This window comes from Piliocolobus tephrosceles, chromosome 21 (assembly GCF_002776525.5).
Source record: "Piliocolobus tephrosceles isolate RC106 chromosome 21, ASM277652v3, whole genome shotgun sequence".
NCBI lineage: Eukaryota > Metazoa > Chordata > Mammalia > Primates > Cercopithecidae > Piliocolobus > Piliocolobus tephrosceles.
Genome location: NC_045454.1, coordinates 9885290 through 9912240, shown reverse-complemented (window position 1 = coordinate 9912240; position 26951 = coordinate 9885290). Strand labels below are relative to the sequence as shown.

The 26951-nt window shown below is 50.2% G+C and overlaps 1 protein-coding gene across 3 annotated transcripts in view; it reads right to left on the bottom strand.

The window, feature by feature from the left end:
* The window catches only part of LIG1 (DNA ligase 1), a 54350-nt gene that overhangs the window by 26892 nt on the left and 507 nt on the right, over positions 1 to 26951 (bottom strand). The window contains exons 1-11 of one of the 3 annotated variants that reach the window (XM_023182721.2): positions 26504 to 26616; positions 22566 to 22639; positions 19068 to 19157; positions 18199 to 18334; positions 13878 to 14004; positions 10767 to 10862; positions 8304 to 8411; positions 7151 to 7273; positions 6828 to 6906; positions 3493 to 3573; positions 3153 to 3209 (exon numbers count right to left, since the gene is read on the bottom strand). In XM_023182721.2, coding sequence (XP_023038489.1) covers positions 3153 to 3209; positions 3493 to 3573; positions 6828 to 6906; positions 7151 to 7273; positions 8304 to 8411; positions 10767 to 10862; positions 13878 to 14004; positions 18199 to 18334; positions 19068 to 19157; positions 22566 to 22582 — 914 coding nt within the window. In that variant the 5' untranslated portion in view covers positions 22583 to 22639; positions 26504 to 26616. Of the gene's footprint in view, positions 1 to 3152; positions 3210 to 3492; positions 3574 to 6827; positions 6907 to 7150; positions 7274 to 8303; positions 8412 to 10766; positions 10863 to 13877; positions 14005 to 18198; positions 18335 to 19067; positions 19158 to 22565; positions 22640 to 26503; positions 26617 to 26951 lie in introns of those variants that run through there. The other 2 variants (XM_023182720.2, XM_023182722.3) reach the window with 2 other exon arrangements.

Genomic DNA, 26951 nt, shown 5'->3' with positions numbered 1-26951 from the left:
GGAGAGGAGGAAAGGGCTCAGGAACAGTCCCAGGCTCTGGGGCCTGGAGCCATGAGGAAAATCACAGATTGCTAAGTAGTGAGACCGCCTTTGCAAAACCCTAACTGAGGAAATGACAGTGGAAAGCAATCACACCTAACCGATTCCATCTTGCTTCTAACCTTTCAGCTGTCCTTGTTCAGTCCTGAGTATAGGCAGAACTAACTTTGGGAAGGAATTCGGCTCATGGTTTGACTCTGAAACGAAATTGGTAATAGTCCTTTCTGGAAAAGACCCCTTTTTGCCTAGGGACCTGCCTCTGCAAGACTCACAAATTAGCTACAAGATTAGAAATTTAGGTTTAGGGGTCACGCAGCCTCTGGCTCCTCAGCCGTCTCCTGGGGATAACATCACTATTGTAAAACCTAAGATCAGGGCTTGAGAGAGTTTGCAGACCCTGCACTCAGCCTGACACCACCCAGATAATCTGGCTTAGCGAGTTTGCCATCCCAACCAGGAACAGAAGACGGCAAGAAAAACTCACTTTGACCCCCCGTGAGTCCATCTTCAACCTGACCAATCGGCACTCCCCACTTCCCAAGACCCTACCTGCCAAATTTTCTTTAAAACCTCTGCTCCCCAAATGCTCAGGGAGACGGACCTGAGTGAAAATAAAACTCCGGTCTCCCGCCCAGCCGGCTCTGCGGGAATTACTCTTTCTCCGCTGCAGTTCTCCCGTCTTGATAAATTGGCTCTGTCTAGGCAGTGGGCAAGGTGAACCCACTGGGCGGATACAGTGGGGCAGTGACTTGGTGTGACAGTAACAATGATGAAGATGGTGATGATCAGCCCAGAGAAATGACAGCTAATGCTACGGGGCATTTTCTTTTTTTTCTTGAGACAGAGTCTCGCTCAGTCGCCCAGGCTGGAGTGCAGTGGCCAGATCTCAGCTCACTGCAAGCTACGCCTCCCAGGTTCACGCCATTCTCCCGCCTCAGCCTCCCGAGTAGCTGGGACTACAGGCGCCCGCCACCACGCCCGGCTAGTTTTTTGTATTTTTAGTAGAGACAGGGTTTCACCATTAGCCAGGATGGTCTCGATCTCCTGACCTCGTGATCCGCCCACCTCGGCCTCCCAAAGTGCTGGGATTACAGGTGTGAGCCACCGCGCCTGGCCTGCTAGGGAGCGTTTGCTAAATTCAGGAGCTGGCTTTGAGCACTCTACACTCTTTTTTAAGGCAGGGTCTGGCTCCATCGCCCAAGGTGGAGTGCAGTGGCGTGATCTCGGCTCCCTGCAACCTCCACCTAGTGGGTTCGGGTCATTCTTCTCCAGAGTGGCTGGGACTAGCAGTGCATGCCACCATGCCTGGCTAACTTTTTTTTAATTTTTAGTAGAGACGGGGTTTCAACATGTTGGTCAGGCTGGTCTCAAACTCCTGACCTCAAATGATCCGCCTGCCTTGGCCTCCCAAAGTGCTGGGATTACAGGCGTGAGCCAACACGGCCAGCCACTTTGCACCTTTTAACTCACTGAATCTTCACAGCTCGCCTCTGAGGTAGGTACTATTATTATTTCCATCTTACAGATGAAGAAACGGAGGCACAGAGAGTCCACGGCCTGCCCAAGGTCACAGAGTGAGTATCAAGCTGAGATGTAAACCAAGGCCATGGGCCTGAGGACTGTGCTCCCGGCCACTAAGCTGCGCTGCCTCTAAAAAGAAAACCGTGTTTCTGTCTAAAACATCAAAGCTGGAAAGAATGGGTTTGTTACTGGCAAACTTAGGGGGCCTCATTAAAAAGAGAAGCTGTGTTTTTCTTACAGAAGTCTCATTACCAAGGTTTTTAAGGTTCAGAGAAGAAATACAAAAACCAACATTAGGGAAATCCCGCAGTAATAACTGTAGGCAAGAGCCACCATTGGATGGTGCAGTGGGTGGAACAGCCTACCCTGAAATTCATGTCTACTCAGAGCCTCACCACATGACCTGATCTGGAAACAAGGTCTTTGCAGATGTACCTATAGATTAAGATGAGATCATAGTGAATTCAGGTAGGCTCTGAATCCAAAAAGCATCCTTACAAAATACAGAAGAGGGCCGGGTGTGGTGGCTCAGGCCTGTAATCCCAGCATTTTGGGAGGCTGAGGCGGGCAGATTACTTGAGGTCAGGAGTTCAAGACCAGCCTGGCCAACATAGTGAAATCCCGTCTCTATTAAAAATACAAAATTAGGGCCGGGCGTGGTGGCTCACGCCTGTAATCTCAGCACTTTGGGAGGCCGAGGCAGGCGGATCACGAGGTCAGTAGATCGAGACCATCCTGGCTAACTCCATGAAACCCTACTAAAACACACACGAAAAATTAGCTGGGCGTGGTGGCGGGCGCCTGTAGTTCCAGCTACTCCGAAGGCTGAGGCAGGAGAACGGTGTGAACTTGGGAGGCGGAGCTTGCAGTGAGCTGAGATCGCGCCACTGCACTCCAGCCTGGGTGACAGAGCGAGACTCTGTCTCAAAAAAAAAGTGCTGGGCTGGGCGTGGTGGCTCAAGCCTGTAATCCCAGCACTTTGGGAGGCCGAGATGGGCGGATCACGAGGTCATGAGATCGAGACCATCCTGGCTAACACGGTGAAATTCCGTCTCTACTAAAAAATACAAAAAAACTAGCCGGGCGCAGTGGCGAGCGCCTGTAGTCCTAGCTACTTGGGAGGCTGAGGCAGGAGAATGGCGTAAACCCAGGAGGCGGAGCTTGCAGTGAGCCAAGATCCGGCCACTGCACTCCAGCCTGGGCGACAGAGCGAGACGGCATCTCAAAAAAAAAAAAAAGCGCTGGTAACATATGCTATGTGAGAAAGAAGGGACACTACGGAGCAGTCACATCAGGCTCGAATCACTTAACCAACATGGACACATATGGAAGTGGGGTTGACAGTGAAGGCAGGAAGCAGAATGAGCCGCACATCTGGGCTCACCCTTGTGTCTTGCTCTGACCCATGAGAACGAGGCAGAAAGTCAAGAGGACCTGCTTTTGTGACCATGTCTGACATCCACGATCATACGCCCGAGTGGGATCGGAGGCCAAGTTGAAAGGATTTGGCGGAACAAGGCAGCACGGACCGCCATGCAGAGGACAGAGCCAGAAGCGTCCCCGCCCCCGCCCAGGCAGGCCTGATTAGTTACCGGGCAGACACCTCCTCGATCTTCTCAAACGTCCGGGCCACGGCCAGGTAAGGGACCCTGGGGAAGGAACAGAGACACAAGAGCGACAGTGGTGCAGGCTATACCACGCTGCCCGTCTGCACCCTTGCTTCCTCACACCTCCTTGGGACACCCTTGCCAATACCCAAACGCATGAGCTCACAGCCCAGGGCTGTCTCTCTGTCCCTTTCAATGCCGCTGACTGTCGCCAAAACACAGAAGGGAGAGACTTGACCATTTCTCCCAACCAAGGCTCTGCTTAGGGAGCCTCCAGCAGCAACAGGGACTGCAGGGGGACAGTCTGAAAAGGGAGAAACCTCACTTCTGGCCCGGTTTCCAGCAGGCGTCTTCCACGGGATGGTAGTTGTTCTTGGCAGGATTGTAACCGGATGGGTCCAGGGGTCTATGGAGGCAAGAGGGAGATTGAATTGCAGAGCCCTGGGTCAAAGCAAAGTCATTCCTCCAACTGTGATGTGCCAGGCTCTGTTTAAGACACACAGTGCAGAGCTGGATGACACAAAGTTTGCTAACCTGGAGCTCACATTCCAGCAGGAGAGTCAGAGGAAAGTGGGCAAAAAAAAACCCCCCTGTATAAACACATCATTAGTTTTAAGTGTTAAAAAAAAATCTTTCAGAAAACAAAAGAAAGCTGAGTAGAGGGAGAGGACGAGATGAGAGGTGCTGCTTCACAGGGCGGTCAGGGAACGCCGGAGACATCTGGGCAGAATGAGGGGAGGGGTTAGCACAGGGGCAGCAGGGGAAGAGCATTCCAGGCAGAGAGAATAGCGAGTGCAAAGGCCCCGAGGTGCAGACACGCTGGAGAAACAGAGAAGGGATGGCACGGCTGAAGTAGGACAGAGGGAGGCATGTACAGTCCTGGGTGTCACAAAGTGCCAGGTGCCATGCTAATGCCACATTGATTAACAATCAGACATGGGAGGAAGGGACCTTTCCTTTTTTTTTTTTTGAGACAAAGTCTCGCTCTGTTGCCCAGGCTGGAGTGCCGTGGCATGATCTTGGCTCGCTGCAACCTCTGCCTCCTGGGTTCAAGTGATTCTTCTGCCTCAGCTTCCCGAGTAGTTGGGATTTTACAGGTGCGCACGACCACATCTGGCTAATTTTTTTGTTTTAGTAGAGATGAGGTTTCACTATGTTGGCTAGGCTGGTTTTGAACTCCTGACCTCAAATGATCTGCCCGCCTCGGCCTCCCAAAGTGCTAGGGTGAGCCACCGTGCCTGGCCAGAAGGGACCTTTCTAACTTCCTTTTCCAGATAAAGAAACTGGGGCACAGAGTGGTTGAGTAACTCACCCACGGCCACACAGCTGGTAAGCAGCACAGCTCTAGAGACTATTCCCAACCTCTATTTTTTTTTTTTTTTTTTTTTTGAGACAGGGTCTCATTGTCACCCAGGCTAGAGTGCAGTGGAACGATGCTCACTGCAGCCTCAACCTCCCGGGCTCAAGCGATTCTCCTACCTCAGCTTCTTGAGCAGCTAGGACTACAGGTGCACATAAGCAAGCCCAACGGATCTTTGCAGAGATGGGGTTTTGCTGTGTTGCTCACGCTGGTCTGGTTAGGGAGGCTCTTTACCACGTGACAAGACATAAAAGAAAGTCTGACTCAAGTGCTGGGGACACGCACCTCCTCTCACGCACGAAGGGCGAGGCACCAGGCTTCCCCAAGCAGGTGCAATAGGAGCTGGGGCCTGAGGGAAGCCTGCTGGGCAAGGTGGGTTGAGGACAGTGTTCTAGGCCGGGGGCAAGCATGTTCAGAAGCAGGGCGGAGGCTGGGCGCGGTGGCTCACGCCTGTAATCCCAGCACTCTGGGAGGCTGAGGCAGCCGGATCACCTGAGATCAGGAGTTTGAGACCAGCCTGGACAACATGGTGAAACCTGGTCTCTACTAAAAAATACAAAAATTAGCCAGGCTTGGTGGCAGGCACCTGTAATTCCAGCTACTCGGGAGGCGAAGGCAGAAGAATCGCTTGAACTCAGAAGTAGAGGTTGCAGTGAGCTGAGATGGCGCCACTGCCTCCAGCCTGGGCGACAGAGTGAGACTCCGTCTCAAAAAAAAAAAAAAAAAGCAGGGAGGAATGAGAGGACATGGGGACGTGGTGTGCGGAGGGAGCAGGAGGAGGCTGCAGATGCCAGGAGGCTACAATGTAAGGTGAACAGGGCTGGCTCATGAGGGCACTGGGAAGCCCAGCATTTATCCTCTGTGCTGGGGGGAATCGGAGATGGGTTTTGAGCATGGCAGGGGGGTGACATCATCACTTTATAGGATATGTATCCACCCGCGCATCCGATCAGTCTTCAGTGTGGCCTCCTGTGTGCATATTAGGTGTCATGGGAATCAGCCCAAACACCTCTTCAAGTAATTAACAAAATTACAGTGAAGCAACGAATTGTTTAACAACCTACTCAGTGTCCCACAGCCCCAGCACACTGTACACATCACCAGGGCCAGGGCGGGGCGGCCAGCTCTCTATGGTTCATCCCCGTGGGCCACCCAGGGCTGGCACAGAAGGGGTGTTCAGTGAATTTTAAGGCAGAGGAGATGCGCCTACTGGCTTCCAGCACATACACTCAATCTGGTGAGTTCAGGCCAGGTGTAGTGGCTCCCGCCTATAATCCCAGCACTTTGCGAGGCCGAGGTGCATGGATCACCTGAGGCTAGGAGTTCAAGACCAGCCTGACCAACATGCTGAAACTGTGTCTCTACTAAAAATACAAAAATTAGCTGGGTGTGGTGGCGTGCACCTGTAATCCCAGCTACTTGGGACGCTAAAGCAGGAGAATCGCTTGAACCTGGGAGGTGGAGGTTGTAGTGACCTGAGATGGCACCACTGCACTGTAGCCTAGGCAACAGAGCGAGACTCCATCTCAAAAATAAAAAATCTGGTGAGTTCAGAGCCAGAGGAACAGAGAAGTAGGAAGTGAGGCCAGAGAGGGAGGTGGGGGTCAGCTGTCGAATGGGCGTAGATTTTCTCCTGAGGGCTCTGGGGAACCCTAGAGGGGCAGAGTCAACTCTGAGTGTTAGAAAGATCCCCCAGGCTCTACGGGGATCAGACTGAGGATGAAAGACTGGAGGCAGGGTCGGGGGGTGGCTGGGGCCATGGTCAGCAAACTCCGATCGTGGATGGTTTCTACAGGTCCTGGGAGCTAAGAATGGTGTTGCAACAGGGGCCAAATGTGTCCTGTAAAACCTAAAATATTTACTCTCTGGCTATTTTTTTTTTTTTGAGACAGAGTCTCGCTTTGTCACCCGGGCTGGAGTGCAGTGGCACCATCTCGGCTCACTGCAAGCTCCACCTCCCGGGTTTACGCCATTCTCCTGCCTCAGCCTCCGAGTAGCTGGGACTACAGGCGCCCGCCACCTCACCCGGCTAATTTTTTGTATTTTTAGTAGAGACGGGGTTTCATCGTGTTAGCCAGGATGGTCTTGATCTCCTGACCTCGTGATCCGCCCGCCTCAGCCTCCCAAAGTGCTGGGATTACAGGCTTGAGCCACTGCGCCCGGCTCCCTCTCTGGCTCTTTATAGAAAAGGTTTGCCAAGTCCTGCAAGAGGAGGAAGCCTGAGCTGGGGGTGGGGCTGTGGGAATGCAGAGAAGGAAACACGCCTGGAAGACCCATTTCAGACCCGGACACTGACTCACCCCTCAGCAGCTCCCTCCTTTCCTGGAGCCCCTGGCTCCTCCTCCTTCACTTCTTTTTTGATTGCTGGCTTCCGGGGGGCTAGGAATGAAGACAGAAAACAGTGGGCCTTTTCTCCTTCCAGTAGCCCCCACCTCCCACCCATTCTGCACCCAGCACTACCCCAGTGCGTGGGCAGACGGGTGACAGGCTGGTAGAGACAAGGCTGACTTTCCAACCAGCAGGAAAGGGAGAAGGGTCTCACAGCATCTCAGGCCTCTGGAGAGAGGCCCACCAGCCTCCTGCCTGGACAACCCCGGGAGGTGGGTGAGCAAGGAAAACTCACTGAAGAAGCTGCTGAGTGTCTTGGGAGCACTGCGGGGAGGCTTGGTCTGCTCTTCCTCCTCCTGCAGTTCGTGCCTCGTGGCCACCTCGGGCTCTGAAATGCTTTCCATCGGAGTCTCTGCTTCTGTGGTGAGAGCGCTCAGACAGTGATGCAAACTCTTTTGACCCTGAGACTTTTTTTTTTTTTTTTTAAACCTCCAAGATCATTCTGACCCCGTGGATGGAAGATATAGCTAAACCTACCCTTTTCCTTTCTGCTAGCTTTGAGCTGAGATCTCAGGCCTGCTGTCAACTCCTCAGTGCTAAACTAGTGGAATTCTAGCACTTGGCCTCTTGGCCTGACATAGGAGACTTAGGAATAGTGGTAAAAAGAAGTTTCATCCTCATGAGACGAAAATATTCCCAATCCTCCCAGCAGCTGTAGAAAATCAGATACAACTCTGTATCCCTAAAATTCTCCCCGCAAGCGTTTCTAACACAGAGGCCTCACGGCCACTTGGACCACCCTGGGGGGTAACTTCAGCCTCTAAAACCCTGTAACTCAGTTTGGTTGTCTAACTTAATTAATAACATTTAATTTACACCTATGACTTCTGAAAGCTGTGAATACTTTTTATCTTTTACTTTTTTTGAGGCAGGGGAGTTCTTGCTCTGTCGCCCAGGCTGGAATGCAGTGGTGCGATCATAGCTCATTGCAACCTCCACCTCCTGGACTCGAGCAATCCTCCCACCTCAGCCTCCCAAGTAGCTGGGACTACAGGTGAGTGCCACCACACCCAGCTCCTTTTTGTATTTTTTTTGGTAGAGATGGGGTTTCGCCACGTTGCCCAGGCTGGTCTCGAACTCCTGGGCTCAAGCAGTCCACCCACTTCAGCCTCCCAAAGAGCTAGGATAACAGGTATGAGCCACCGCACCTGGCCTATGAAGACTTTTTAAAGAATGACTGGCTCTTTCCTCCTTTCCCACATGCATGGGAAAAAATAATAATTAAAAAAAAAAAAAAACCCAGTAATAAAAACTATTCTTCTTCTAGATTTTGCACTTAAGCAGTAAGTTTGAGAATCTATGCCTTGTTTAAATTAATTGTCCTCCAAAGACTTCTGACCCCAAAATCAGGAGGTGGGGCAGGGCGGAGGAGAGGACCAGAAACTCACCGGAGGTCTTTAGGGGCTTGGGAGGTGTGGTGGGCTGGTCCCTGTCTTCTCCTTCCTTCTCTGTTGCCACTTCAGCCTCTGTGAGGCTTTCTTCTGGGGTCTCCACTTCTGACAATAGACAGAACGGTCAGATGGTAAAAAAAAATCACAGTGAACCTACAAGGGCATTTTGACTCTGGAGGCAATCTGCCCTCATCTGTCATCTGTTTGTTGTTGTTGTTGTTGTTGTTGTTGTTTTGAGACAGAGTTTCGTTCTTGTCGTCCAGGCTGGAGTGCAGTGGTGCGATCTCGGCTCACTGCAACCTCCGCCTCCTGGGTTCAAGCGATTATCCGGCCTCAGCCTCCCGAGTAGCTGGGATTACAGGCGCACACCACCACGTCTGGCTATTTTTTTGTATTTTTAGTAGAGATGGGATTTTACCATGTTGGCCAGGCTGGTCTTGAACTACTGACCTCAGGTGAGCCACCTGCCTCGGCCTCCCAAAGTGCTGGGATTACAGTTCTATCTTGTACCAATCCAAGGTACCTGTTAAGTGGCGGGCCATGTAAGACCCCGCTCCTTGTCAACCCCAAGCAAGGCAGGGACCTTGAGGGAGTCCAGCCCCCACTTGCCTATGCAGCCAAGACATACATGTGTGTCTTTCCTTACAAACGATTGCTTTAGTGTTATTCACCCCAAAATAGAATCTGAAAGGGTTAAAAATGCAAATGACAGCCTGCTATAGACAAAAATTTTTAAAGTTAAAAAAAATCGTACCTCTAGGGTCACAATAAAAACTGCAAAAACCAACTTGGGGAAAATCTGCCTTAGTAGAAAGAGGCCACCTTCGCTGCCCCTCACTGGACACTGACAATGGCTAAAAGTGTAGTTTACAGTAAAATTTGTACTAAAAATGATCAATAAGAAATCAAATCTTTTTTTTTTTTTTGAGACGGAGTCTCCCTCTGTCGCCCAGGCGGGAGTGCGGTGGCGCAGTCTCAGCTCACTGCAACCTCCACCTCCCAGGTTCAAGTGATTCTTGTGCCTCAGCCTCCTGAGCGGCTGGGACTACAGGCGCCCGCCACCATACCCAGCTAATTTTTGCAATTTTGGTAGGGATGGGGTTTCACCACGTTGGCCAGGCTGGTCTCTAACTCCCGACCTCAAGTGATCCACCCACCTCAGCCTCCCAAACTGCTGGGATTACAGGCATGAGCCATCGCACCTGGCCAAGAAATCAAATCTTAACCAAATTTAAATCTGCTCTGGGAAAATGGACCTTTTATTTGTTTGCAGAAACAAAAAACCTGACGACCTTAAAGGCTGCAATTGGTGTAATTTCATGCAGGCCCCAGATGATCAATGGATCAGATCTTTATGGCTGTTTCCGGTGGGTTCACCAACATGCCGGGAACTCACAAGGTATTTTGGATTTTTCAAAGGAAACCCGGCGACACCTGTTGGCCACTGTATGAACTACAAGTTCGAGGTATTTCAGTTTTCAGTATTACGTCACATTCCTTGCAATGACACTGCATCTCTGCAAAGCTGGGTTTTCATAGGTTGCTGCTATAAAAATCAAGTACTGTACAAAAACCAACATAGAACAGGATATGACGGTGGCAGTTTTCAATTAGATTCCACTGTTTAAGATGTTACAGAGTATCTAAGGCATTTCCCACAAGTAATTGTGGTTATTTAAGAACAAAATACAGGCTGGGTGCGGTGGCTCACGCCTATAATCCCAGGGCTTTGTGAGGCCGAGGTGGGCGGATCATGTGAGCTCAGGAGTTCGAGACCAGTCTGGTCAACATGGTGAAATCCCATCTCTACAAAAAATACAAAAATTAGCTGGGCGTGGTGGTGGGTGTCTGTAATCCCAGCTACATGGGAAACTGAGGTGGGAGAATCACTTGAGCCTGGGAGGTGGAGGCTGCAGTAAGCCCAGACTGTACCACTGTACTCTAGCCTGAGTGACAGAGTGAGACTCCATCTCAAAAAAAAAAAGAACAAAACACAAATGTTACTTTTTTTTGCAATGTATGTATAGTATCTACTAGATGTTTGGACATAACCACTTAATCAATAGAACTGATAAGGTATTGGCCTAGGAGCTCCATAAAAAAAATTACTAAGACATCAAGGGTGCTGTGAACTAAGAAAGTTTGGGAACCTCAGCTTTATGGTAAAATTTACAAGGAAAAGGAAATCATTTAGAAGAAAATAGTTTCCATTAAATAAATATAAAAACAGAAAATAAAAATGGGAAACTGTGCTTGAATTATGACTAAATTAAGATGTCCAAACAGATATATCCCACAATGTTTTCAGAACAAAAGTCCCCACATTGGTAGGTGGAATTCCTGGGGTTCCTGGACACAGGCATCAAATCGGCAGGGTCCGAACATCCTGAGCTCTCAGGCCCCTGCCCTTGCGGATCCCCCACCACACACATGCACAGTTCTCTCCTCCTGGGGGCTCACCTTCCTCCTCCTTCTTCCTTTTGGCTTCTCTGTCCTCGTCCACACTCTGCTCTTCCAGGACTTCCTGAATGGTCCGTTTCGGGAGCTGCTTCCGAGCTGGGGAGGCAAAGGGCTTGGTGTAGCTGACCTCGCTGGCTTGTGTGCTCCCATCCCAGAGAGCTCAGACCCACTGATGCAGCCCCTGGAAGGCTCTGGGCCCTCTCCCCTTCTCTGCCTGCACACAGCCACTGCCCCAGTGCAGGCCGCACCCTTCAATCCCTGCTGCTTCCTGGCTGTGTGACCTTGGGCAGGTTACTCAATTCCTCTGTGATTTGCTCTCTCACGACTGCAGAATGGAAATAATCCCCACAAGGAAACAATGATGTAATGTACTCGGCACAGTACCGATTCCGGCAGGTCCCCTGAGCTCCCCACCGCTCCCCTCAGATCTTAACTGCCTCCACGTGTTCCAGACAGCGTCCCCGGAACCTCGGAAGTCTGGAAGTGGCAGGGAATAAACTAGCCCCAGGAGAGGCCCTCACCCCATGATCGGCAGGAGTTGGTATATCAGTACCCCAGCTGCCTCGCATCTCGAGGATCACTCTGGAGCATTGACACTGTCCTCCAGAGAATTCCACAAAACTAAGCTCCAGCTGCCCAACGTGTAGCCGACCTAACAGCCCATCCCGTGTTGGCTGCTCCCCTGCCCTGAATCACCCTCTGTTCCCTGTACCTCCTAAACAAATTACTTGCATTTGGATCCCTGTTTCAGAGCTTCAGAGCCTGCTTCCAGAAGACTCTAAACTAACTAAACCTAACTAACCCTCGATGAAGAGCTCACACAAAGGCAGTTACACGCAGCTTCACTGTTATATCCCATGGTGGCCATTGCGCCACCTGGTCCCTGGTCTCCCGGCCCCCGGTGGCTCCTTCAACCTTCTATCAGCATGGCAGGCACTGTCTCTCCCTGCTCAAAACCCTTCCATGACTCCATATTCTCTGCTGTATCCAGGATAAAGTCTTTTGATGTCTACCCCGATCCTACCTAATCTCTCTTCATCTGACCTTCTAACCCTTCCCACACCACATAACTCCACCTTCTTTGATATCACTGCTAAACTGGGGCGTTTCCAGACACACCCAGCCGTGTCACCCCTCCCGGCCTCAGCATATGCGATTTGGGACCCAGCTCAATGTCCCCTCTGAACACAATCCCCTGACGCACCCCCAGGGCCAACCTCAGCGTCCACCCGGAGCTCCCAGCATGCCCTCAGCCACACTGTAACTTCCTTATGGCCACCTTTCATTCAGGGATGAACCTGCCTCCCCGGCTCACAGCCCTTCTGTGGCTCCCAGGATCTGCAGCACGAAGCCCAGGCTCCTTAGCTGGGCGTGCAAGACCTTTTGAGATCCAGCCCCCACTCTCCTCTCTAGCTCACCTCTCACCACGTGCTATCCTCGAACTTTCCCTGCTCCTCAGATCGCATCTGATTCTCCAGAAACAAGGAAGTAGACGAGAGGCCCCAAACATGCCGTGTTGGTCCCATCTCGAGGCCTCTGCATGCGCCTTTCTTGTCTGAGACACGTGCATCTGTCCTTTCTCAACATAGCCAACTCCAATCCATCTTCTAAGGCGGCTCAGCCATCACCTTCCCCGGGCTGCTTGACTTCTGAGCTCCCAGAGTACCCTGCGTCACCCAGCGTCGTGCAATGGAAAGATCTGGCAAGCCATGTATGTAACCTTAAGCTTTCTCGCAGCCAGGTTAATAAAAAGCGGGAAAAACCAGGTTGAACTTGGTTTGAAGAATCTATGTTGCTCAACACATCTAAAATAGTATGATTCCAACATTCTTTTCTCATGCTAGGTCTTCAAAATCCAATGAACTCACTGCACATCTCAAGTTGGACACCAAATTTTTCATCGGAAACATGGTCTGTGCAGGTTTCATAAAACGTACGGCTATTCACATACCAAAGCTGTTCCAAAATTACGTGGAAAAAGTGCCAAGTCTTTACTCACTGAATCGCATATTAGCTTTCAAATGTAAATTCAACTGAAAGGATCTAACATGAAAGATTCAGCTCCTCCGTCACACTCACCACGCTAAAGCGCTCAGCAGGCCGGACCGGACAGCAAGGGCTCACGTTGCCCCGCGTTACGTGTGGGTCTCTCGCCCTGTTCTTCCCCCACAGCAAACATTCCCACTCCCTCTTAGGACAAAGATGCTGTTCCCCAGGCTGGCTTTCCAGGACCTTCTCACCTCATTGCTCACCGTCCCCAGTCCTGCCCTCTACACGCCAGCACGCCAGGCCCTGAGCGGCTCCCAGGCCTTCTCAATTTATATATTCCCTTGCCTAGCATGCTCCCCTCCTCCTTTGCTGGTTGCCTCTTCTTTGTCCTAAAGGGCTCAGTTTGGTGAGCCTCTCTTCTGGAAGTCTCCCTTGAGCCATGGCCCCACGTTTGTGTTCCCACATGAGCTGTGAGGCCTCCATCTCAGCACATAATTATAACCACAATGACTGAGCCCTGACTGAGGGCTGGGCCCAGTTCTGAGCAGCTTACACGTGCTATCTTCTAACTCAGATATTTCTGTGCGGTAGGTGCTGCCATTATCATCATCTCTACAGATAAAGCAACCTAAGCTCAGAGAAGCTTGGTCATTTGTCCCAGGTCACACAGCCAGTGGACGGTGGACCTGTGCTCTTAACCACAACACTGAGACCACCACTGTCATAAGGATGACTCCCCTGGATGGAAATCCAAGCGGCGAGAAAGGCAGGCGACTGGCCGGTGCGGTGGCTCACGCCTGTAATCCCAGCATTTTGGGAGGCTGAGGTGGGTGGATCACCTGAGGTCAGGAGTTCAAGACCAACCTGGCCAACATAGTGAAACCCCGTCTCTACTAAAAATACAAAAATTAGCCAGGCACGGTGGCACGCTCCTGTAGTCCCAGCTACTCAGGAGAAGGAGGCAGGAGAATCGCTTGAACCCAGGAGGCAGAGGTTGCAGTGAGCCGAGATCTCGCCACTGTACTCCAGCCTGGGCAACAGAGCAAGACTACGTCTCAAAAAACAAACAAACAAACAAACAAAGGCAAGCAACTGAAGGGGCAGTGGCCCGTGTGTTCTCACCTGTGCGACGCTTCGGGATCCCTGATGGGGAGCTGTCCGTGGGAGAGGTGTCAGAGAGGGAAGCGCTGTTTTCAGGAGATGTGGCAGGACGGGGCGTGGAGACCTGTGAGCAGTCCGGGGCAGGCTTCTGGAAGAGGAAAGAACAGTTCTAGAGTGAGTGGGGAAGGAGGGACTCCATTTCCCAAAAGTTGAGAGTAGAGGGGACTGAAACCTCTCTCTGAGTCTACCCTCCTCTCCGACCTTATGCTCTCAGCCCTAACCCAGGTCTGGTCTCGTCACCTGGGCCATCATCCCGCCCTCCAGTGCAGGATCATGGTCCCATCAAGGACCCCCACAGCACTTCTGTTTTCTGCAGTAACAGAATCTTCGATTCTCCTGCCTCAGCCTCCCGAGTAGCTGGGACTACAGGCCTGCACCACCATGCCTGGCTAATTTTTGTATTTTTAGTAGAGACAGGGTCTCACTATGTTGGCCAGCTCTACACAACAGGATGTCAGGAGAAATGATATACACCTCTTCGTATAGTTTTTTTTTTTTGAGACAGGGTCTCACTCTGTCACCGAGGCTCCAGTGCAGTGGCGCGATCTCGGCTCACTGCAATCTCTGCCTCCCAGGTCCAAGGAATTCTCCTGCCTCAGCCTCCCGAGCAGCTAGGATAACACGTGCACGCCACCATGCCCAGCTAATTTTTGTATTTTTTATAGAGATGGAGTTTCACCATGTTGGCCAGGCTGGTCTCAAACTCCTGAGCTCAAACGATCCTCCCACCTTGGCCTCTAGAGCACTGAAAATACAGGCGTGAGCCACCGTGCCTGGCCTTCTCTCCATGCAGATTGGATGTTTGTTCCCTCCAGGTCGCATGTTGCAATCTGGTCTCCAATGTTGGAGGTATGACGTGGTGGGAGGCATTTGGGTCATGCGGGCAGATCCCTCATGAATGGCTGGTACCCTCCTTGTGGTAGGAACCGAGTTCTCCCTCTACTGGTTCACATGAGGGCTGTTGTTTAAAATGCCTCTCTCGCCATGTGACACACCTGCTCCTCCTCCACCGTCCACCGTGACTGGAAGCATCCTGAGGCCCAGGAGCAGATGCTGGCGTTATACTTCTTGTACGGCCTGCAGGACTGTGGACCAAAATCAACCTCTTTATAAATTAACTGCTCTCAAGTATTCCTTTATAGCAATACGAAATGGACTAACATGCATTTCTTGGTTCAAATAACATCCACTTAATGTTGAGTGGGTGCCCTCTTCTTCCTGTTGGTGGAATACGGATGTTCACAGGGACAAGGGCATCTACAGAGAGCAGACGACAGCACAGAGGAAGCCTGGGCCTCTCACCCTGTGAGACTGTCACATGAATCCCGGACTCTGCACTCATGAGCGAGAAAAATAAGTTGGCATCTTGCCTGAGCCACTGCTACTGTGCCTCGGTTTCAATCACTCACTTCTCTTCTTACAGGACCCTGTGCCAGTTATTAAGTGATATTCTCTCAGCTCCAAACCTGTCACTGTCCAGTCTCCCCCGTGATGCCAGGACTGGGACTCCACAAATCTCCTTCTTGCTCTGGCACCACCTCGACATCAGGCAGTGCCAATGGCGGGAACTAGAGGGCACTGCATGATTGGAGGCATAGCTGGCTTCTCTCCACCTGGGGGCTCAGCTGCTGGATCCCACTGACAGTTTTCTCTAATACTCACGGGGCTTGCCACGTGGTACCTGATCAGAGACACTGGCATCTCCCACCCAGTGCTCCCTTCCTGAAAGATCAGAGTTCCAGGCTCTTGAGGCACCTTCTCTAAGCTCAGAGAACTGCCAGCAGTCCCATCAGAGGTGTGAATTTCAGCTCCAAAGCCACAGGGACGGTCACTGCACCTGGCAGTTGCTACCTCCATGATGCCTTAGAGTTAGTTCTCTCTTTACCCCTTCAGTTACCTATTTAACACCTGCACACCTAGTGACCATCCTTTAAACTCCCTCTGTTCAAATCACTGGTATGGTTTCTGTCTCCCATTGAGACCGTGATGGAGATAGAGGTCTCAGAGAATTTTTTTTTTTTTTGAGATGGAGTCTCACGCTGTTGTTCAGGCTGGAGTGCGGTGGCACGATGTCGGCTCACCACAACCTCCGCCTCTGGGTTCAAGCGATTCTCCTGCCTCAGTCTCCCGAGTAGCTGGGACTACAGGCCCGTGCCACCATGCCTGGCTAATTTTTGTATTTTAGTAGAGACGGGGTTTCGCTATGTTGGCCAGGCTACTCTCGAACTCCTGACCTCGTGATCCACCCACCTCGACCTCCCAAAGTGCTGGGATTACAGGCGTGAGCCACCGCGCGTGGCCAGAGGAATATTGTAAACACTGCCCAGGACTAAACGATCTCTGCCTCTCTTCTGCCCAAAACTCTTTCCAGTTCCCCAGAAGCCTCAGGGTAAAGTCCAAGCTCCAAAAGAGATCTCTGTCCTAATACCTGGACCCTGGGCATATGTTAGGTTACATGGCAAAGAGTAATTGAGGTTGCTAATCAGTGGACCTTCCGATAGCAGGATTATCCTGGACTATCCAGGTGGGCCTGATATAGGCACAGGGGCCTTCCAAGTGGAAGAGGGCGGCAGGAGAGGAAAGTCAGGGTGAGATGTGGCCACAGAAGAAAGACACAGAAGGAGGCAATGCCATGTGCTTTTTTTTTTTTTTTGAGACAGAGTCTCGCTGTGTTGCCCAGGCTGGAGTGCAGTGGCGTGATCTCAGCTCACTGTAAGCTCCGCCTCCCAGGTTCAAGCCATTCTCCTGCCTCAGCCTCCCGAGTAGCTGGGACTACAGGCGCCTGCCACCACGCCCAGCTAATTTTTTGTATTTTCGATAGAGATGGGGTTTCACCGTGTTAGCCAGGATGGTCTCCATCTCCTGACCTCGTGATCCGCCTGCCTCGGCCTCCCAAAGTGCTGGGATTACAGGCGTGAGCCACTGCGCCCAGACACTTGCTTTGAAAATGGAGAAAAGGGGATCCCTGGTGGCTGCAAAAGGCAATTCCTGGATTCTCCCCTAGAGCCCCCAGAAATGAACGCAGACCTGCTGACACCTTGATTTTAGCCCAGTGCAACCCATTTCAGACTCACGACTCCCAAACTGTAAGACAATAAACTGGCATTGTTTGAAGCCACTGCGTTTATGGTCAATTGTTACGGCAGCAAATGGGAAGCTAATATAAGGTGAGGAAAGTTTCACTGAGAAAGTGGTATCTGAGCAAAGCATGGAAGAAAGCAGGGGACTGAGCCAGGTGTGTATCTGGGAAAGAGTTTTAGGCGGGGAAAAGAGGTAGTGGCCCAGACGTGGAAGTGCACCTGGTGAGTGTGGAAAGCCAGGACGGAGCGAGCTGAGGAAGAGCTGTCGATGCAGCTGCAGATGTGATGGACAGGGGGAAGAGAGGAGGAGCAGGAGGGGCCTGGTAGGTTCCCACAAGGCCTGGCTTTGGCCTGTGGTGGTAATACCAGGGGGTTTGGGCAGGGAGTCACAGGACCTGACCTCACCACTGACAGAATAAGCAGCACTGTGCTTTGGACATCATCCACAAAGCAATGAACAAGCATTAAATGACTTAAACAGGGGAAGAGAGTGATCCAAAGTTTTTGGAGAAGTTAAAAAGCCCTCTGACCACAGGAGAGGCTAGATACACTTTTGAGCCCTTATTTTTTTTTTGCTTTATTTTTGAGGCAAGGTCTTGCTCTGTTACCCAGGCTGGAGTGCAGTGGTGCAATCGTAGTTCACTGAAGCCTTGAACTCCTGTGCTCAAGCGATCCTCCTGCCTCAGTCTATCAAGTAGCTAGCACCACATGCATGTGCCACCACACCTGGCTAATTTTTAAAACATTTTTTTTTAGAGATGGGGTCTCGCTATGTTGCCCAGCCTGGTCTCGAACTCCTGGCCTCAAGTGATCCTCCCACGATGGCCTCCCAAAGTGTTGGGATTACAGGCGTAAGCCATTGCGCTGGGCCCTGAGCCCTTACTTTACATCAGGCACTATTCTCAGATCTGTACGTAAATGAACTCATTTCATCTTCCCAGTCACCCTATAAGGAAGGCGTTATCAGGAGCTGCATGTTACAGGCGAGGCACCCAAGACGTTACTTGGTGAAGGAGACCACCCGAGGCCTAGGGCAGGGGCAATTAGGACCAGGCTGTCTGCACTTGACACAACCAGGAAACACATCCACTTCTCCCAGGCAATTTCTCCAGAATCCTCCTCCACAGCTGCTGCGCTCTGTTCCAAAGGCTAATGGGAATTAGTTTCTTCGGGTAAAAATGGGCAGGCTGACGGGGACCTACCTGGCCTTTAGCAGGGCTACGGGCTTCATCCTCCTCTTCCCCTTCGCTGCCCAGGACCCGGGCCGCCTTCCTCCCTGGCCTCTTCACTGGAGAGTCACTATCGGACACCACTCCATTCCACTCTTTCAGTGCCGCCCTGGAAGGTGGGGAAATGGGGGTGTAAAGGGGCGACTACAGCAGGCAGAGTGGGGTCACTGCTCACAAACACCCTGGTTTCTTTGCTGTTTCCTTCCCTTCCTTTCAAGCATCCAATGAACATTCTCTAGTTGCCTCCTCAGCAAATCTCATCATTTCATCCATCAATGCATCCATCCACCTGCCCACTCATCCACTCACCCACCCATCACACATCTCTGGAGGCCTTCGGAGTGTCTGCCCTGTGATGGGTGATGCTGAGGAGCAAATGGAGTCCCTGCCTAAGGCTCCACTGGTCTCCAGCATCTATTGGGAAACCTTCTGTTTTTCTGAGATGGAGTTTCGCTCAGTCACCCAGGTTGGAGTGCAGTGAGCCGAGATCACGCCATTGCACTCCAGCCTGGGCAAGAGCGAGACTCCATCTCAAAAAAAAAGAGTATTGCTGTCTTCAGCATTAAGATGTGGCCAGTGGCCAGCGGCCAGCTTCTCTGCATCATGGAGAATGTCTGGTTGCAGAACGAAGCCAAGATCTGCAGAAACAGAGACCAATGGGCAACTCCGAGGCCCTGGATCCAGCTGTGCCTGCAGCTGCTCTTGCTCTTGGACTTCCGGCTGCCTGGCTGAAAAAATCTTTCGGGTCCCAACACATTTTGCATTAGGTTTGTACACTTGCAACCAAGAGAATCCTGACTGCTAAAGGAAAAAATTCACCATATCCCAGCCCTGTGACGTACTTCGGAGGGGGCTCCGTCTCTCTGCTGCTGTTGGATGCCTCCTTCTCAGGCTTCTTCGCTTTACCCTCTTTCTTGGGGTGGAAGAATGACCTAGAGGAGCATAAAAGGGGATTAAAAAAGAAGAATAACGGCTCCAACACCCTGCCTATCTATGCTGCATTCTATAACTTCTAATACCATTTCCCATCTCAGCACATAACAGAGAATTTCAAACAAGCCCTTTAACCTAACTGATAAGGACACTCAGACTCAGACAGAGGAGACAACACTACTTATTTTTCTGCCGTTACTTTTTGCAAGATACGATACATCCCAAGTTTCATTCAACAAATATCAACTAAGCACTTTTTAACTTTTTTTTTTTTTTTTTTTTTTTGAGATGGAGTCTCGCTCTGTTGCCCAGGCTGGAGTGCAGTGGCGTGATCTCAGCTCACTGCAAGCTCCACCTCCCGGGTTACAGCAATTTTCCTGCCTCAGTCTCCCGAGTAGCTGGGATTACAGGTGCCCGCCACAACACCCGGCTAATTTTTTTCATATTTTTGGTAGAGATGGGTTTTCTCCATGTTGGCCAGGCTGGTCTCAAATGCCTGACCTCAAGTGATCTGCCCACCTTGGCTTCCCATAGCGTTGGGATTATAGGCATGAGCCACCACACCCAGCCTAAAAAACATTTTTTTTTCTAGATGGAGTTTTCACTCTTGTTGCCCAGGCTGTAGTGCAGTGGCGTAATCTTGACTCACTGCAACCTATGTCTCCCGGATTCAAGCAACTCTCCTGCCTCAGCCTCCTAAGTAGCTGGGATTACAGGCGGCTGCCACCAAACCTGGCTAATTTTTTTTTATTTAGTAGAGAGGGGGTTTCACCATGTTGGTCAGGCTGGTCTCGAACTCCTGACCTTAGGTGATCCACCTGCCTCCCAAAGTGCTGGGATTACAGGCGTGAGCCACTGTGCCCGGCCTAACTAAGCACTTATTATGTGCCAGGGCCTGTTCTGGGCCTGAGGGGTTTGGCGGTGACCCAGACACATGAAGTTCCTGCCTTCAAGCAGTTGACACTCTGGTGAAGGACACAAATAGTAAGCAAACAATTAAATATAAAATGTTGGGGCTGAGCACGGTGGCTCATGCCTATAATCCCAGCACTTTGAGGAGGCTGAGGTGGGCGGATCATGAGGTCAGAAGATCGAGACCATCCTGGCCAACATGGTGAAACCCCATCTCTACTAAAAATACAAAAACAAAATTAGCTGGGCGTGGTGGCGGGCGCCTGTAGTCCTAGCTACTTGGGAGGCTGAGGCAGGAGAATGGCGTGAACCTGGGAGGCAGAGCTTGCAGTGAGCCAAGATCGTGCCACTGCACTCCATCCAGCCTGAGTGACAGAGCAAGACTCCGTCTCAAAAAAAACGTTGGAAGGCGTGCAGTGCTCTGAAAAATATAAAGTAAGGCACTTTTCAACTAACTCATTAGAGATTGCCTAGAAGGGGGCTTCTTCCTAAGAACAGAGTGCTGAGAGGAAAATTAGGAACTTTATAGTGGAGAGGTCTGACCAGCACTCCCCTAACCAAGCGATGAAGGTTAGCTTCACCAGCGATGCCACAGGAACCTTACATGCGCCTGACACCAGCCAGCATCTTTTGGTGGTATCTTTCCAAAAGCCCATAACCCTAGTGTAATTATGAGAATAACACTGCGTATAGCAACACCGGGGACAATTCTACAGGATGCCTGTTCAGTGTTCCCCAAGACTGACAAACGTCATACAAAACAAGGAAACTCGGAGAAACTGCCACCCAGAGGAGACTGAGACGTGATGATTAAATGCAACATGGTACCCTGAATTGAACTCTGGAATAGAAAAGGGCATTTAAAACAAAAAAAATCTGGTGAAATCTGAATAATAAAATACAGAGTTAAGAGTAATGTACTGACGTTGGTTCCTCCGTGGTGAGAAATGGATCGTAGTCATGTATGATCGTAGCAACGTGCTGTCGGGGGGCTGTCCTATGAACTGAAGGATGTCTAGCAGCATGCCTGGCTTTTAGCCACCAGATGCCAACTGGCAATGGAAACTGGGCGAGGGTACAGGACCTCTCTGTACTGTCTGTGCAACTTTCCTGTATCTCTAAAATTATTGCAGAATAAGAAGTGTATTTAATCTTCAAAAAGAAAAGGAAAAGCATGCAAAAGCAAGGGACACAAAGCAACTGAAGGCATCATCAGCCCTGGAGAGACAATCCCCAGATTCCTTATCACGGCAGAAAAATGGAACCCAGGATTTGCGTAAGCCACTCACCGCCTCCCAGGGTTCTGGGACGGATGCCCAGGTCTGGGTCTCTCTACCATCCACTTTCTCCGGCTGGTAACAGCCCCTCCGTTTTCCTCTTGGGATGCTTCTTACCCCACACTCTCTCAGTACGCACGATTTGAGTGCACTGGCCCTTTTGCTCGTGACCAGGGGTGGACACGTGACTCAGGCTGCATCCCCGTGGCCGGTTCGGGGATAGGTATGTGGCCCGAGCTGGGCCAGTGAAACTGGGCTCTAACACCCTCTTTCCACGGGGAGGCTTAACCAGGGGAGAGCCTGCCTGAGGGTGAGGACAACCTCAAGGACAGCAGAGCTGAACAATGGAGAGAGACAGATTTCCAGGGAGAAAGTTTTGGCAACTGGATGGAACCAAGCCTGAGGCTGTGTACTCCAGCAGGTTTCAATGACATAAGTCAAGTCACGCCCTTTCTTGTCTTCCTGAAGCCAGACTGCATTAACACGAGGTTTCTCAACCTAGACACTACTGACGTTAGGCCTGATGGTTCTGTGTTTTTGGGGGGCTGTCCTATGAACTAAAGGATGTTTAGCAGCATGCCTGGCTTTTAGCCACTAGATGCCAACAGCAAACCCTGTGTCCCTAGGTTGTAACAACCAAAAATATCTCCAGACACTGGCTGGGCGCAGTGGCTCACGCCTGGAATCCTAGCACTTTGGGAGGTTGAGGAAGGTAGATCACGAGGTCAGGAGTTCCAGACCAGCCTGACCAACATGGTGAAACCCTGCCTCTACTGAAAATACAAAAATTAGCCAGGCGTGGTGGCGCGCACCTGTAATCCCAGCTACTCAGGAGGCTGAGGCAGGAGAATCGCTTGAACCCAGGAAGCGAAGGTTGCAGTGAGCCGAGACTGTGCCACTGCACTCCAGCCTGGGTGACAGAGCGAGACTCTATCTCAAAAAAAAAAAAAAAATATCCAGACACTGCCAGATGTTCCCTGGGGAGCAAAACTGCTGCTGACTGAGAACCGCCGGGGTGGGTTTCTGTTCCTTGCAACTAAAAGGAGTGGTTCAATATACCGTCTTCCATATCCCACGGCTCATTTTCCTTACTACTTGACTCCTAGAAATTCCAACTCAAAATCTAACGTAAGGGTTTTTCTTTTTTTGGTACAGATTTACAGAAAGAACCAGAGGACTTGGAGAATGAAAGACTCAGGGGCAAGGGAGGGTCCTCACATGATACTTCGCTGCATGTTGGCGCCAGAATTCTCCCTTCCTGTCCAGCACTTTTCTTCGTCTGTCAGCTGCTTCTGGAACAGAAATCCAAACACTTGTTGAGGTGACTGGTTGTGCAGAGATCCAAACACATAAAACCCTTTCTTTCAGAAAGGAAAAAAAAAAAAAAAACCCAGAAACATGAATTTTCCCTTTAAGAAGAAACTCTTGTTTTTATGAACCAAAATAATTTGCTAGTGAGACTTACTGGTTTAGAATAAAACTTACAAATCAGAAATTAAGAGGCCTCCTTTACCATAAGAAGACTGTTTTTCATCTAACATGAAGAATAGACTGAGGACCTGAAATGGGTTTTTTTTTGAAGTTTAAAGGTTAGTGAAAAATTGTTTTAAGGTGATGACATAATTCCCTAAAACAACTGTGGAAGCTTATAAAATTATACCCGCTGGTCTACATAAATTAGCTGTTGGGCAATTTCTAAGGTATGCTGTTTATTTCAAGCAAAGGGCAGAATATCACAGAGTGTGCTACTGTACTGTGTAAAAGAGAGAGACTATAGGCCAGGCACAGTGGCCCACGCCTGTCATCCCAGCACTTTGGGAGGCCAAGATGGATGGATCACCTGAGGTCAGGAGCTCAAGACCAGCCTGGCTAACATGGCAATACCCTATCTCTACTAAAAATACAAAAATTAGCCAGGCGCAGTGGCGAGCGCCTGTAATCCCAGCTACTCTGGAGACTGAGGCAGGAGAATCGCTTGAACCCGGAAGGCGAAGGCTGCAGTGAGCCAAGATTGTGCTACTGCACTCCAGTCTGGACAAGAGTGAAACTCCATCTCGAAAAAAAAAGAAAAAAGAAAAAGAAAAAGAAAGAAAGACTGTAAATGTATCCACATATCTTGTATATGCACAGAGCATCTCTGTTGGAAGACAAAAAACTGGTGATGCTGTCGCCTGAGGAGGGACAGACACTGGAGGGAGATTTTTTTTAACACACATGTTTTTGCAGGCAGAACAATCAGAATCCATTACCCCTTCAAAATATATTTTTAAAAATTATATACTTTTTTAAAGTCTATTATTTAATGAAATCAGTAACAGTCACTGGGGCTTCCACAGTTTAGAGTAACGCTGATGAAAGGGTTCCTAGGCCGGGCGTAGTAGCTCACGCCCATAATCCCAGCACTTTGGGAGGCCCAGGCGGGTGGATCACTTGAGGTCAGGAGTTCGAGACCAGCCTGGCCAACATGGTGAAACCTCGTCTCTACTAAAAATACAAAAATTAGCCAGGTGTGGTGGCTGGCACCTGTAATCCCAGCTACTGGGAAGGCTGAGGCAGAAGAATCACTTGAACCCTGGAGGCGGAGGTTGCAGTGAGATCACGCCACTGCACTCCAGCCTGTGCAACAGAGTAACACTCTGTCAAAAAAAAAAAAAAAAAGAAAAAAAGAAAGCGTTCTTAATCTGGGGTCCACAGAACCCAGAAGTCCAAGAGCAGAACTCAAGTTTGACAGGAAAGAAATTACGACTTTATTCTTGTAAACTTCCTATTGGAACTGAGCCTTTTCTTCCATTATAAATATTAAACATATAAAAAATTATATATTTTCTATATCTTTAATATTTATAATGGAAGAAAATAAATTACACCTTATAATCATTTACACTGTATTTCCTTCCATTATGAGTATTTTTTTTAAAAAGTACTAGCAGGACCTCTGCATGGATTGTCTGAGTTGAGACCAACCCGGGCAACAGGAATGGTTTTTTTGACTTTCCCTTCCTTTGCACAGGAATCTTCAACCCATGGGCTTCCCTTCCATTTTCTGGAATCAGTACTCTCCGTCCCGCACCACATGCCTCTAAGTCTCCACTCCTCTCCACAGCCTTGGCTGCCACATGTTGGCACCAGAAACTCAAACTCAATCTTGGAATCAAAAAACTCAGTAGGCCAGCACCATGGCTCATGCCTGGAATTCTAGTACTCTGGGAGGCTGAGGCGGGCAGATCACGAGGTCAGGAGTTCGGGACCAGCCTGGCCAGCATGGTGAAACCCCGTCTCTACTAAAAATACAAAAATTAGCCAGGTATGGTGGTAGGTGCCTGTAATCCCAGCTACTCAGGAGATTGAGGCAAGAGAATCACTTGATCCCAGGAGGCGGAGGATGCAGTGAGCCGAGATTGTGCCACTGCACTCCAGCCTGGGCGACAGAGCGAGACTCCATCTCAAAAAAAACAACAACAACAAACAAACAAAAGAAAAAAACAAACTCAGCAACTTCCAAACAAGGTTTCTCAGGGCTAGCTGAGGAGCAGGAAGTACGCAATGCTTCAACCAAACAGTTCACAAAGAAAGCAGGTTAGGGACTTAGCCATCAAAATCCTGAGGGCAAAGGAGAAAACCATTACGACCACTGCTGAGCGCTCACCTGGCTAGGTACTTTACATTCTCAATTATACTGACTCTCCACAACTCTGTCACAGAAACTAAGGCACAGAGGGGTTCTTAAAGGAACTTAACCTGCATCTCTAGTACGTTCTACCCCAGGTGTCTGCCTGCTCCACAGCTCACCTCTTAACCACCAGACTGAGTTGCAAGGGAAGGAGAAAGAACTAAGCGTTTACTGGGAAGCCTGCTCTATGCCTGACAGGCTGATCACATTCTCAAATACCCTCAATCCTCAGGTCAGCCCTCCAAGACAGGTGTGATCACCCCCACCTCATAGATGAAGGCACTGAGGACAGGGGGACACAGCTGGGGTTCAGGCAAAGCTTCAAACCCCGGTGCGGCTGGCTCCAAAGCCCACGTTCCTTCCTCCTTACCACGGTACTCAAGGCTGGCTCCTCAACTCCGTGTACTGCTGAGTTGGGGGAAACAAACTGGTTGATGCCTCTGGAGGACCACCTGGCATCTCTATCAGAATGGCAACCCCACTTCTGTGTATTTGGCCCACAGAGACCCTCACAGGTGGACCAAGTGAGGCACAAAGTTACCTGCTGCAGCACCAACTGTAATAAGAAAAGACTGGAAACTGGTGGAACGTCTACCCTTAGGGAACTAGTTCCCTAATTACTGGAATACCATATGGTGGAATATTGTTCAGGGTTAAAATGAAATGAATGGTGGATAAAAGGTATGGGAATTTTTTTCGGGGGGTGATAAAAATATCCTAAAATCGATCATGGTAATAACTGCACAACTCAGTGCAAAAACTAAAACCCACTGACTTGTACACTTTAGATAGGCAAACTGTATGGTTTGTGAATTATATCTCAATAAAGCAGTTACCAAAATGAAGAAATGACAGGAAAAATATCAAGTGAGGATGAAACAGTACTCAGTGATAAAAAGAAACAGAGCACTGATACAAGCAACAACTTGGGTGGATCTCCAGGGCATTGTGCAGAGTGGAAAAAAGGTCACATCCTAATAATATATGATTCCATTTACATAACACTCTCCAAACGACAAAACTAGAGATGGTGAACACATTAGTGGTTGCCAGGGGCCTGGGGAGTTCTTATGTGGAGAGGGAACTGTTCTATATCACAATTATGATGGAGGTTACACAAATCTATACAAGGGATCAAACTGCACAGGCACACAGATACACAATCACACTCACACACACAAAAACTGGTGAAAATTGAGCAAGGTCTGTAATCTAGTCAACAGAACTGTACTGATGTCAATTTCCTGGTTTCGATATTGGGACTACATAAGATGTCACCATTAGGGGAAGACGGATATACTATTTTCACAACTTCCTTGAATCTATAATTATTTCAAAATAAAAAGTAAAAACAAGAGGTAAGCTCCACCCCTTTATCAAGCATACACTAGGCCAGACTTCTCCCCATTCAGATGATTCTCTATCTTTTGGGAGCCCTTTACCTAGACCTGGACCTCACCAGTGACCTCTCCCTGACATCACCTACCTCCAGTAGGGCCCACTCCTTTCAGGTGATGCTGCTGCCTGCAATTTACCTTCCTCTAGCCCCGCCCCTTTCAGATGGCCCCGCCATCAGCACGTCCGGTCCTCGGCCAGCCCCGCCCCTCGGCACCTCCCCATTCCAGGTGGCCCCGCCCACACGCAATCTTTCCCAGGCCCCGCTCCTCAGCTCCCTTCAGCCCCTGCCCCTTCCAGATGGCCCCGCCCCTCGGGGGGTTGTCCTATTTCAGGTTGGCCCCGCCCACACACAATTTTCCTCCCCGGCCCCGCCCCTCAGCTCCATTTGGCCCCTCCCCCTTCCAGGTGAACTCGCCCCTCAAGGCCTCTTCTCAGAGGCCCTGCCCAGCTGTCTCTATCTCTCGTCTACCCTCTACCTGGCCCCTCTCCCTCTGGGGGACATCTCTCTGCACCCTCCGGCGGCCCGCAGCCCGCGC